At 34.0% G+C, this 13,852-nt stretch overlaps 1 protein-coding gene across 1 annotated transcript; it reads right to left on the bottom strand.

Moving 5' to 3' along the window:
• Positions 1-4,394: 4,394 nt before the first annotated feature.
• Positions 4,395-13,269, bottom strand: LOC145718666 (calmegin-like; the record flags this gene model as incomplete). Its single annotated transcript, XM_081810171.1, has 4 exons — positions 4,395-4,588; positions 7,514-7,706; positions 9,147-9,228; positions 13,102-13,269. Coding segments are annotated over 4 exons (637 nt in total), but the record flags the coding sequence as incomplete, so codon positions are not given.
• Between the last annotated feature and the right edge of the window lie 583 nt (positions 13,270-13,852).

Consider the following 13,852-nt stretch of genomic DNA (forward strand, 5'->3'; position numbering starts at 1 on the left):
ACATTACATGTTAAAAAAAAAAAGATAGTAGGAAGGGAAAAATGAAGGAGAGGAAATCGGAGGGAGAGACGAACCATGAGAGACTATGGACTCTGAGAAACAAACTGAGGGTTCTAGACGGGGAGGGGGGTGGGGGGATGGGTTAGCCTGGTGATGGGTATTAAAGAGGGCATGTATTGAATGGAACACTGGGTGTTATATGCAAACAATGAATCATGGAACACTACATCAAAAACTAACGATGTAATGTATGGTGATTAACATAACATAATAAAATAAAATTTAAAAAAATAAAGGCATATATAGGTTACAGGTAAACAATGGAAAATAATATTCAATGGAAACATGATTTAAAAGAAAGCAGGACTGTTGACTCAGTATGAGACTAAAGCAGATGTCAAGACAGAGTATTACAAGAGTTTATAAAGAAGGATATTATTCTATAATAATAAAGTGATTAGTTCCTCAAGAGGTCATGAAATACTACAAAAAGATGTAGTAACAGATCTTCAAAATACACGAAGCAAAAACTAACAGAACTCAAAGGATATATAGACAAATCCATCACCATAGTTAAAGATTTTAATATTCTTCTCTCAGTAAGAAAACAGACTGAAAACCAGTAAATTATAGAAGCTTTCAACCACACTGATGTAATTGACATTTGTAAATTTTCTGACAATAGAATTAAAAATTGGGAGTCAAAATGAGAATTATATCTGGGAAATCCCAAATAAATGCTACCAAAGCAACACATTTAAAAACACACAGATCAAAGAAAAAATTACTAATGAAATTAGAAAACAGTATGAACTGAATGTTCTTATAAATGATACATATTTGTGAAACATAGCTAAAGCAGAGTCTAGAGAAAATTTACAGCTACTTCTATCAGAAGAGATTTTCTAACTTAATAAATTAGGCCAAAAAAAAGAAGCAATAATTTGCTTCAAAGTAAGAAGAAGAAAGTAAATAGCAAAATTTTAAAAAGGTCAATAGAGGGGACAAACTAAAACAAAAGCCAGTTCTTCAAAAAGATCAATAAAATTGATAAACCTCAGGGCCCCTGGGTGGCTCATTTGGTTAAGCATCTGCCTTCGGCTCACATCATGATCCCAGGGTCCTGGGATCGAGTCCTGCATCGGGCTCCCTGCTCTGCAGGGAGCCTGCTTCTCCCTCTCCCTCTACTACTCCTCCTGCTTGTGCTCTCTTGCTGGCTCTCCCTCTCTCTCAAATAAATAAATAAAATCTTTAAAAAAAATTTTTTTAATTGATAAACCTCTAGTTAGACACATCAAGAAAAAACACAAATTACCATATTAGAAATGAAAGAGTCATCAGTATACATCATTACAGACATTAATGATGACAAGAGGTGTTGAAACAATTAGACATCCATATTTTTAAAAACTGATCTTGTTTTAGATCTCACATTACATACAATTAACTTAGAACAGAGTTTTAGTCAAAATTATTTGTCTAGAAAAAAGCGCAAATATTTGTGACATTCATTTGGGCAAAGATTTCTTAGGTAAGACACTAAAATCATGAATCATCAAAGACAAATACTGACAAACTGAACTCCATAAAAATTTAAAACTCTGTTCTCTGTTAAGAAAATCAGGACAGGGGCGCCTGGGTGGCTCAGTCGTTAAGCGTCTGCCTTCAGCTCGGGTCATGATCCCAGGGTCCTGGGATCGAGCCCCACATCGGGCTCCCTGCTCGGGGGGAGCCTGCTTCTCCCTCTTCCACCCCCCCGGCTTATATTCCCTGTCTCGCTGTCAAATAAATAAATAAAATATTTTAAAAAAAAGAAAATTAGGACAATCCTCAGAGTGAGAGGAAATATCTGCATGATGCATATCTGTATTAATTGACTATTGCTGCATAACCCCAAAATTTAGGAGCTTAAAATAATGTTTACTACTGTAGTTTCTGAATCTGCATCCCTTACTGGGTGCTCTGCTCAGGGTCTCTGACAGGTTGGAATCAAAGAACGGGCCAGGACTGCAGTCATCTCGGACTGAGGCAGGCAGCTTCTGAAATAGTTTCCCATGACTCCTGCCTCCCGGTACTCATACCCATGGGTGCTCTCCTCTCCTTGAGTGTGGGTCAGACCTAAGAACTTGCTACTAATGAACAGAAAGTACTGATGGGATGTTACTTCCAAGATTAAGTTATAAAAGACCATATATTAATTTCCTGAGGTGCTGTAACAAAGTACCACAAACTACAGCCTTAAAATGACAGAACTCTGGAGACTAGAAGTCAAAGTTTTGAAAGGGCTGTGTTCTCTCTGAAGGTTCTAGGGGCAGTTTGCTTCTTAGCTTCTAGTGGTGCTGCCAATACTCGGCATCCCCTGGCTTATAGATGCATCACTTCAATTTCTGCCTGAGTTGTCACATGGTGTTCTCCCTGTGTGTATCTGTCCAAATTTCTCTCTTCTAAGAACACCAGTCACATTGGATCCTAATTCAGTTATGACCTCATCTTAATTTGATTACATCTGTAAAGACCCTAATTCCAAATGAAGTCATAATCATAGGTTCTGGGTAGATATGGATTTGTGTTAATGCAGTAAGGACTGTGACGTCCATCTTCTCTGCACTCTCTCTTCCCTCACTTTCACTTCCTTGAAGAGAGCTACTATATTGTGAGCTACTCTATGGAGAGGCCTCGATTGCAAGGAACCAAGAGAGGACTCTGGCCAACATCCAGCAAGGAATTGAGGCTCTTGGTCCAACAATGACAATTCAGTCCTCTGAGAAACGGAACCCTGCCAAAACCCACTTCAGTGGGATTGAAAGTGGATCCACTCCCGGTTGAGCCTTTAGATGACTACAGTCTCAGCTGACATCTTAATTGCAGCCTGTGAGAAACCCAGAGCCAGAAGACCCAGCTAATCTGTTCTCAGATTCCTGAATCACAGAAACTGTGAGATAATGTTTTAAGCTGCTAGGTTTTGGGATAATTTGTTACACAGCAATAGATAACTAATATAATATCTGTATCCAGAATATAAAGAGCTTCCATAACTCAACATAAAAAATAACCCAATTAAAACAAAAAAGTTGAAAAAATACTTGATCAAAGAAATGATATGAATGGGAAGTGAGTGAAAAGTTGCTCGACATAATTAGTTATCAGGGAAATGCAAATCAAAACGACATTAGAGATCACTACAAACCTTTTAGAATAGCCAAAGAAAAACAAAAACAAAAAAACAGTATCAAGAGATCAAAAAGGGGGCGCCTGGGTGGCTCAGTCACTGGGCAGGTCGGCCTTTGGCTCAGGTCATGATCCCAGGGTCCTGGGATCGAGCCCCACATCAGCCTCCTTGCTCAGCAGGGAGCCTGCTTCTCCCTCTCCCTCTGCCTGCCACTCCCCCTGCTTGTTCTCTCTCTGTCAAATAAATAAATAAAATCTTAAAAAAAAAGATCAAAAGGTACAAACTTTAGTTATAAAATAAATAAGTCCTGGGGATGTGATGTAGAGCATGGTGACTACAGTTAATAATACTGTATTGTATATTTGAAAGCTGCTAAGAGAGTAGGCCTTAAAAGTTCCCATCACACACATGCACACACACACAAATTTGTAACTGTGTGGTAATGGATGTCCATTATACTTAATGTGCTAATCATTTTGCAATTTACACACACATCAATTCATTATGTTGTACACCTAAACCAATACAATGTTATATGTCAATTACATCTCAATAAAAAGATAATACCAAATGCCATAAATGTATAAGATCTATAACTCTTACTTAATATTAGTGTGAATGCAAAATGGTATAGCCCTTTGGAAAAGTTTGACAGTTTCTTAGAAATTTAAACATATACTGACTGTATAATCTGGCAATCCCACTCCTAGGTATTTACCCAAGAAAAAGGAAAAATTATGTTCACACAAAGCCCTGTCCACAAGTGTTTATAAACACTTTATTCATAATTGCCCCAAAATGGAAACAACCAGAATTTCCATCAATGTGTGACTAGATAAACAAATTATGATGAATCCCTATAAATCCCTAAAATAAAACCACTTATATAAACAAAAATATGGATGAATTTCAAAAAGCATTATTTAAGTGAAAGAAACCAGAAACAAAAGCTGTATACCATATGATTCCATTTTATATGATATTCTGGAAAAGGCAAAGCTCTAAAAGACAGATATCAAATCAGTGGTTGCAGGGCGTAAGGGTGGGAGGAAGTGATTATAAAGGATATGAGGAACCTTTTTGGGATGACGGAAATATTCCATATCATGATTGTGGTAATAGTTACATCATTGTGTATGTCTGTCTGTCCATACCACAGAACTGTATATCTAAAATAAATGAATTAACCTTTATGAAAATTACACTTTGCTACTGAATTCTTCACTTACCAGTCTTCGGGTTTGACAGCAGAAGGATCTGGGATTTTTGCTCTTTCATCCCATTCATCAGGCTTTTTATCACTGGGATCTTCAATTTCTTTGGGAGGATTAATAGGAGGAACCACATCTTCTAATAGGCTTCCTTGGTTTACAACTATTTGATCAATTAATACTTCAAATGTGTCATCTGGATTCATCACTAAAGACCAATTTAAATATATTACACTTATCATAATGACTGACATTTTAAAAGATAATCTTCTAAATAAGAAAACTACCCTAAATTTCAAGGGTAAATTTTTTTCTCAACCAGAAATCGAGGAATTACAATGTATTAAATCAAAATATGCTAAGATCACTAGGTATAATGTTTTCTAAAACCAAATATAAAATTTTGTCTTAAGTAATCATAATTTAATGAAAAGCTCCATTACTTCTGAAATAAAGAATATCCAGTAGCTAACTCAGTTTTGGACTCTCACAACCAGTCAGCTTCACTTTTTTATAATTACAGAATGCAATCCAATCTTCTTCAGTATTTCAAAATACTTTTTTGAAACTATCTCAAACTTCAAAAGTTGCAAATGCACAATAAAGGACTTTTTTCATGAACCACTTGAGAGTAAATTACTGACTTCACACACATCATCCCTGTATGTTTTAATGTCTATTTCCTACAAACAAGGACATTCCCTTACATAACCCCAATCTAGTCATCAAAATCAGGAAATTCACATTGATACATGACTACCATTTCCTAGAAAATTTTAAAGTTCATTGGCATTTCAAATTCAATGATTCATACACTGCTGTGTAAAATATCTTAAGGTTGATCGGAAATATTCAAGCTTACACTTGTCTGTTTGGAGGTGACTTCTACCTCTCTAAAAGTTCCCAAGCCAAGTGTCATATTGAACCCCCTTTTCCATTGTAATGACAAAATAAAAGTTCTCTCCTCCTTCTGTAAACTTGGGGGTAGTGGGTAAAGTGGGTAAACTTTATATCGTTGGAAAGAATGGTAAATGAAAATAGCTGCCTAACATTTGCTTTCAGTAAGCTACAAAGTAGGAGCTGTCAACGAATGTAAGGATCATCCCAACTTAGTAAGCGGTCTACCACTTTCTGAAGAAACAGTTCTGAAGCAAGAACAATCTCCAGAGGTTTCAGTCACAACAATACCAAGTTACTTACATCAAAATCAAATACTACAATTTATATACAAATCAAATAACACAAACACTCAATGTTTTCTCTCCTCTTTTCCTTCAATATTTCCTCTTCTATTACAGCTGAGATTATAAAACTATACTACTACACAAAGGAAAAAGTCAAGATTTAAGCAGAGTAAGATCTTAAATGTAAAAAAAAAAGTACTAGATTCTTCCTGATTCAAAAAAGGCATTTCTCAAGAAAAATCTTGAAAAGAATGTGCTGAATAAATTTAGCAACTGAAATTTTTAAAAATTACAGTTAAAACAAAAAAAAGCATGTGACAAATACTCATCTGTGAAAAGACATCTTTGTCTAAAACTATACTAAATATTTTAAATGAATTTACAGTAAAAAGCATTGGATTATAAAGCCTTTTAAGATACTCTGTGAGGTTCTTAGAACAACTACAAAATGATGTTATAAAAATATAACAGTGGTACAGAAAATTTTTTAAAAAGTCATTCAATAATCCTAGTACAACAAAGTTTTTGTGTGTAGTAGTAAGAAAGCAAATGTTTGTAAGTTGGACTTCAATTTCAATTCTAGTCCTACCAGTTACTTTTTTTTCCTAGAGCAAGTTACTTAACCTAAGTTAAGGTAAAGTTGAGAGAACCTACTCACCTCACATGATGGTTCTAAACAAAGTACCTAGCACAGAGCACGGCATGCATTAGGCGACTAATGAAAATTAGTTTTCTTTTTCTAATCTATTTGCATAATTTGTCTAATGGCCACCATGATGATGCTCCTCCACTTTGAATCTCATTTTCTTTTGACATTTTAATATTATAAACATTTTCCCCTGTTGCTAAACACTTCCATGGTTATCATTTTTGTATTGTATATAAAATTCCTACTGTAACATTCGGGTTGCTTTAAATTTACAGTATATTTTTACACATAGCTCATTTTATTTCTTCTGGGTTATTTTCTTTGGATAAATTCTTGAAAATGGAATTGTGGTTTCAAAACACATAAACTTATGGTCTTTAATATATCACACCAAGTTGCTTTTCACCAAGTTTGTACAAAGTCTAATGAAATTCATTTGTCCTGTTCTAGTTATAATTTCTCATTATCTCTACAGTTTATGTTCCCCCAAACATTCAGTTCTATTTTCCAGTTTCAAAAAAAGCTCTTTACTGTCAATGCTGACATTAAAAATAAAATTGGTCATTGCCTTGGCAAACACGAATGTTTCAGCAACTGCAGTCTTTGGAAAGGAAACTGAAATATCTTAGTCCTGGATAGAGTTGCCCTGTCAGGTTCTGACACGCTATAATTTTAAATAATCATGGACACATCAAAGCTCCAGAACCTTACACGCTTGGGGAGAGGAGAAACAATCCCTTGTAATGTTTCTCCCACTCATTGTCTATGGAAACTCCTATTTACTAAAGTAAAGCTAAATATGTTAATAAAGTGGTTGCTCAATACTTTCTCTTCCGAAGTTTAAATACATGCCACAACTACCATGAGGTAGGATCTAACAATAATCACAACAGTCTGTAAGGCCCAAGCTTCTGAGCTGTGCATCAAGGACTTCTTACTCTTTTATCTTCTTTTCCAGTTTCTTGTTCTTCCAGCACCACTAACGTCACAGCACCTCAAATATCCTTCTCCTATTTTCCATGTTCCAGCCACACTTCAAGACTAATTAATATATAATCTCCTTCACTAAGTTTTCTCTCAGTCTCCACACTGGAAGTAATACTGCTTTTGAACTCTTACCTCATCTGCACCCCTCATATGGCACTTTACTCTCTACCTGCACTATATGCATTATAATTATCCTGAAAAGATAAGTTCCTTAAGGGTAGGATCCATGTTTGTTTCTCCCAAAGCACCTGCCATGAAAATATGAGTAGTCAGTGAATATTTTTGAATTTATGAATCAATTAAAAGGATATACCAAGGGTATAAAGATGAGTCTTCCTGTCTGTAAAGAACTTTTTAAGGTCTACATCTGGAGGTTTGGCATGTTTCTCTTCAAAAACTCCAGTTTTAGGATGTTTATGTCTGAAGATAAAATGAAGTTTATAATCTTCTCCACATTTATCTGGTCCAAACATAATGGTATAGGATGTTTTATCATAAAAGTTTTCCTTCAAAGAGAGATGTGTTGGGATTAGTCCAGAATTAGAGTATTTGATGAATTTTTCTATTCTATCCAATTGGGTAGAGGTTATAAAAATGTATTAAATGCTAAATCACCAAAGAATTATTTGACACAAGTGACAATAAAAGATGTAGAAAAAAGACAATTTTTCTTTCAAAAATAGATTTTTAAAAAATGTACATACTACGTCCTTCCTGAAGATGTAGGAGAGAAGCTGAAACCACCCTACCAACATCATGATAAGCTTTAATTACTTTATGTAAATCTGAACTATTAATATTTTGTTAAGAAAATTAAGCACAGAGAAAAGCATATTTACGACTTCAAGACTACAATGATTACCATTACTATTATTCAAGAAGACACCAGAGAATAACCTTCCTGAGCACAGAGTAAAGAGAGATTCAGACACAAACACAGACACAGAGACATGCTCCCTGTTTTACTACTAGTAATTTCTCTTTATTTGGCATGGCCTGTTAGCTAAAAGCATGGGTGTGTTGTCAGATCCCGGGGTTCAAATCCTACCACTGCCCTTAACCAGCTGTATGTGGCCCTGAGTAAATTTCTTAGCCTTGATGTAGTCCTGAATGTTTCATTACCCTTCAAATATGGAAATAATAATAGTACCTACCTTATAAGGGTTCTCTGAGGATTAACTGAGTTAATCAGATAAAGTGCTGAGAAAAATACCTAGCATTTAACTTTATTATGTCATTATACTTCTGAGTGATGGTCATCTTACGATGATACCCAAAACAAGAGCTCCAACCTATACTACAAATGGGCTCCCCTTAACTAATTCTAATAATAGTAACATGAATCCTTTAACCCATGTTTCACAGCCTATGCATAGCCATGCATTCTGACAAATATCTCACTGATGTCTCATTTATCTTATGTCTGTTATATGCAGAAGCCCTGACACAGCCCCTGGCAGGAGAATGCTACAAGAAATGTCTCCAACCTAATACACTTGCTTCATTCTCAAAACATTTTAACCCGTTATTTTTTGTAGACTACCAACTCCTGAACTGACCCACCTTTTTTATTTGGTTCTTTGGCCATTTCATTTTACTGCTTTGCTCTGTTATTTTACTTCTCCAAATAAATTTATGCTTCTTAATTTGTAAAGAAAATAACTCAAAGCCGATCTTTCAATGACATTGATAAGCACCATGTTATTTTTTACTTACAGACATGGCAAACTTTATTATGTTGCTAAAGATTACAAAACTGATACCATCAAGTAACACAACTGGGTATGAAACTTGAAGGCACACCCTGAAAGCTATACAAACTCATGCTGGTTAAGATTTTTAAGGTTCTTTTCGATTTCAGTTGAAAATAAAAATTACAGTTTTCTCACCTACTCCTTAAAAGTATTAACTTTAATAAGGTTTTCTTAAACATTAAAATATCATACCAGATTCAAACCATCAGTGTCTGCTAGGAGTTTAATGTATGCACCTCCACAATCAATACCATCTTGAAAATTTACTTCATATCTAAATGAAGGGAAAAAGAATCATACTGCTGATAAATAAAAAATTACTAATTGCTCTTCAAAATTGAATGTTACTCTCAATTCATTTAAACACAAATGTTTTACATTACCAGAAAGCTCTTAAAAAGCATATCCACAACATATAGGGAATAAGCAGAAATGCTTTTTCTATGCACATCCTTAAAATATTAAAAATAGAATGATTATAATCAACTATAGAAAAGCCAACCAACTTGTTGAAATAATTTTTTCCATCAAAACTGCTGAATTAAGGGTAAGATACTTTAATACTATAATAGGAAATTTCAAATTCAGGTAATGTATACACTATGCATATTTCTTTATAAACTAAAAAATGAAGATTATGAGGACCATAGCCACAGCAACAGATTTCTAAGAAACTGCTGATAGATCTTAGATATATCCAGTTCACTAATTTGTATTTTAATTCAACTACACCTAACCATATTAGATAACTTGTACATTTAATTAAATACCTCCAGCAAAGAGATTTCATAATCTCAGTCAATAACCTGAAGTATTTCAGACCTTAACAGCCAGGAAATACAGAAAAACAACTGAAAGACTGAACTGATGTGAGAGCCTTTTCATAGATTTGCAACACTGTGTAATTTTCAGCAAAAGTTTTTCTTGTTTTGTTTTTTAAAGGAAATAGTCTTGTTTAGGCAATTGATATAGACATATTGAGCAATATTCAGGAGAAATTTTTGGTAAATTATTGAATTACATGTGAAATAATCAATGAAATCGCCCTCAGAGTGAAAAACAGTAAAAACCAAAACGGCTGTGATTCGGTTTGATGAATTAAAAGAAAAAGAGGTGAAAACTAGAGAAGCAACAGGAACCAGTGATAATTTTAAGAAAGGACTGCAGTTTAAAATGTTTCTAAAAAAAAAAAAAAACTTTAGTGATACAAAAGTAAAAACAACGAAAAATAGCATACAAAACTGTTTGATAGTTTGAACCTAGTTAGTGTATATATATTTTGCACTGAAAAGAACAAAGGAAATACAGTAAAATCTTAAATGACTATCTGAGTTGCCAGATTTTGGTGATCTTTCCCACTACTTTCTACTCTGCTTTGTTTCTCAAGAAGTCTTACCAGCATGTACTTTGGAGTCAGAGAGACCTGAGATTTATCCTTGATTCTGCCACTTACTCTAGTGACACCTAGTGTAAAGGCAAATTATTCAAGCTCAAGGACCACAAAGGATTGTGATGCTTAAATAATACCATGCACAGCAATGGACAGATGCCCAAAATGTTAGCTTCTGTAGGATCAAACGAAAGGGTTTGTTCTTTTTCATTTTTGAAATAAAGGACAGTTTGTTTTCCTCAAAGCCTTGTCACTATTTTTATTTTAAGCAGTAGCCGACAAAGAAATTTTTTCTCATGGAACATGTTTTTACAGACTATAAAGTAAGAAATGGTACACAGTGTGAATTAAAGGTAAATATTAATTATTTCAGGTAAAATAAAATAAAAAGATAGTTTTATTATAGGTGATCTAAAGACAAGGGTTCTGTGAAAAGGTAAGAACTGAAAAAAAAATGTTGTAAACTATCTCTATAAATATGAACATAGCTTTATGGTTGTAATATGCCTAGACCCAATCATTATGTCTATTTCTTACATTGCAAACTTCCAGAGTTTTCAAATCATTAATTGTACCTAATGCAAATAATTCACAGTGGATTAGAGATCAGTGAAATGTGTGTCATATAGCTCAACGGCTGCTATTCCTTAGTCACAGGAAAAAGGAGGACGTGTAAGAGTATGTGGCAACCCTATCTTCTGTAAGACTATCATTCCCCACACTGTCCTACGAAGCAGTAATTCTTGTTGGGGGATGAAATTCTGTGGTCAAATATGTCTGAAAAACACACTACTGAAGTTAGAAACAGGTTTCTGCATGTAAAACTTCTTTCTCCAAGTCTTTAATGGTCAAGCAAATATGCTTCCTCATGTCTAGGATATTCTTCATTTCTAAAGCTTATATGACCACACAATGCATATTAACATGTACACCATGTGGGAAAAGCAGTTTTAGAGGAAAGTTATATTATGAGTCCATAGTATTTATAGTAGTTAATATAAAATTTCTTTATTTAATATCCCATTTCATTTTATCAGTATTAAGAGCAGACATTCACTCTCCTTCTTTGAGTTGTTTTTAAGCATAGCAAAGACTTCTATTCAATTCCTGTTGGCCCTCCTCTTCTTTTTTCAGGACATAATTTCACAATTACTTTAATAATTCTTCTAGACTTATTATCCAATCTTTGTTTCTATCTTTTGCTTACTTGCCTAGCAGTGATTTATACTTTCTGAAAATACTAAATTTGATTCATTTTACTCTGAAAATATTACACTTTCTATTATTTTTCTTTCCCTTTCATTTAAGCCACAAAGGGTCAAAATAGAAAGTGATATTATATTCAAATAAGTTTCAACAGAATAATAGGATTACTTTCAAACTTTCAAGAAAAAGAAAGGCCAAACCCTGAATAATGACAAATAATATCAAGCTTAAATATTCGTTCCAATAAGTACTTGTAAAAACATTTTTAATTTGTTAAAATAATAGTCATATACTATTTGACATTATTTAAGATTTTAAATTTATTCACATGACAGTGCAACTAAGCCAAAGCGACACAAGCGAAAAATTAAGCCAATTACACCAAATGCCATATTTTTTAAAACTGCTAAAACACAAAATGACATTTTAGTTATACTATGTAGGAACATGCTTAACAATGTTAACAAAAAAACTGAAAGGGTTCTAGAGTGATATACTTTATAGTTAATAATATTTCTTGTGTTGTCATTAACTTTGGACAGCCAAATCTTCTCACATAAGGGAGAAAATAACATTTATGCATTTCCTTTTGTTTTTAATTTGAATTTTATCAGCTTTGTAATTGTATTTGTATAGATCTATTTTGTCTTATATCCACTTTATGTAGGTGAATATTGAAGAATTTATACCTGATTTTATGACGGTATACATGTAAGCAACATCATAATAAAACCAGTTTATGTCACATTGTCGGGGAGGGGAGGAAAGGATTGTCTGTGAAAACATGTGCCCTTCGATGGAATGAGCACTGGGGGTTATATGCAACTGCTGAATCACTAAATTACCTCTGAAACTAATAATATACTATATGTTAATTAAATTTTAATTTTAAAAAATTAAAAAAATAAAAGGTGGAAAGACACTGATCTATATATGCATATACTTTTTTTTTTAAAGATTTTATTTATTTATTTGACAGAGAGAGACACAGCGAGAGAGGGAATACAAGCAGGGGGAGTGGGAGAGGGAGAGGCAGGCTTCCCACAGAGCAGGGAGCCCGATGCGGGGCTCGATCCCAGGACCCTGGGATCATGACCTGAGCTGAAGGCAGACGCTTAATGACTGAGCCACCCAGGCGCCCCTGCATATACTTTTTAAAATAAATTTGTTTCCTTTGAATCTTATAACTGGTTTAACAGCAACATTTATGGTTCTATTCTGAATATACTCAAATTAATATCCTCAGAGCAAGTAATTTTAAGAAAAGTTAAAATAAAAAGGGTGATCTCAGTATGTATTATATAGTCCATGGTGGCAGAATTTTTTATATTATAGTATATATTATATAATTTTTAAATCGACCTGGCTTTCCCTCAAAACCTCAGAGAGTCTGTGTATATACATGCATTGTGTATTTAAGTAAGTGAAACTGAAAAGGAAATCTGGATTTTTATGCCCATTTTATACCCATTATAACTATATTCGGAAGCCAAATTATACAAAACTAATACAAATTTCAGAAAAAGTACTGTAAAATATAATAAAACTTACTGAACGATCAAGGGTTTATCAGCAAAAATGAAGGGTTTTGCTAATACAGCAGCTATTGCATGATGCTTTGCTCGAGATTTCAGTACCAGGCCTCTGTCACCGGGCACTCGGTTTTCTTTCAATTCTTCTATTTCCCATCTTCCTAAAATGTAAAGCAAAGCAATTAAACTAAAACTCAAAACACTGACTTACAAATTATTTACTAGCAGTGACCAATAAGATTTTTTCTTGAAGGCTGATTTGGGAAAAATAAAACAAAATTTTAAATCAATGCACAGAAATGAGTTTCATTTCTATACACCAACAATGAGACAGAAGAAAAAAAAAGTAAGGAGTAGATCCCATTTACAATTGCACCCAAAACCATAAGATACCTAGGAATAAGGCTAACCAAAGACACAAAGGATCTGTACTCAGAAAACTAGAGACCACGCATGAAAGAAACTGAGGAAGACACAAAGAAATGCAAAAACATTCCATGCTCATGGATTGGAAGAACAAATATTGTTAAAATGTCTATGCTACCTAGAGCAATCTATACATTCAATGCAATCCCAATCAAAATACCATCAACTTTTTTCACACAGCTGGGACAAATAATCCTAAAATTTGTATGGAACCAGAAAAGACCCCGCATAGCCAGAGGAATGTTGAAAAAGAAAACCACAGTTGGTGGCATCACAATTCCAGACTTCAAGCTCTATTACAAAGCTGTCATCATCAAGACAGCATGGTACTGGCACAAAAACAG

Source organism: Leptonychotes weddellii, unplaced genomic scaffold (assembly GCF_054177405.1).
Source record: "Leptonychotes weddellii isolate Sample4059 unplaced genomic scaffold, ASM5417740v2 HiC_scaffold_1939, whole genome shotgun sequence".
Taxonomy (NCBI): Eukaryota; Metazoa; Chordata; class Mammalia; order Carnivora; family Phocidae; genus Leptonychotes; species Leptonychotes weddellii.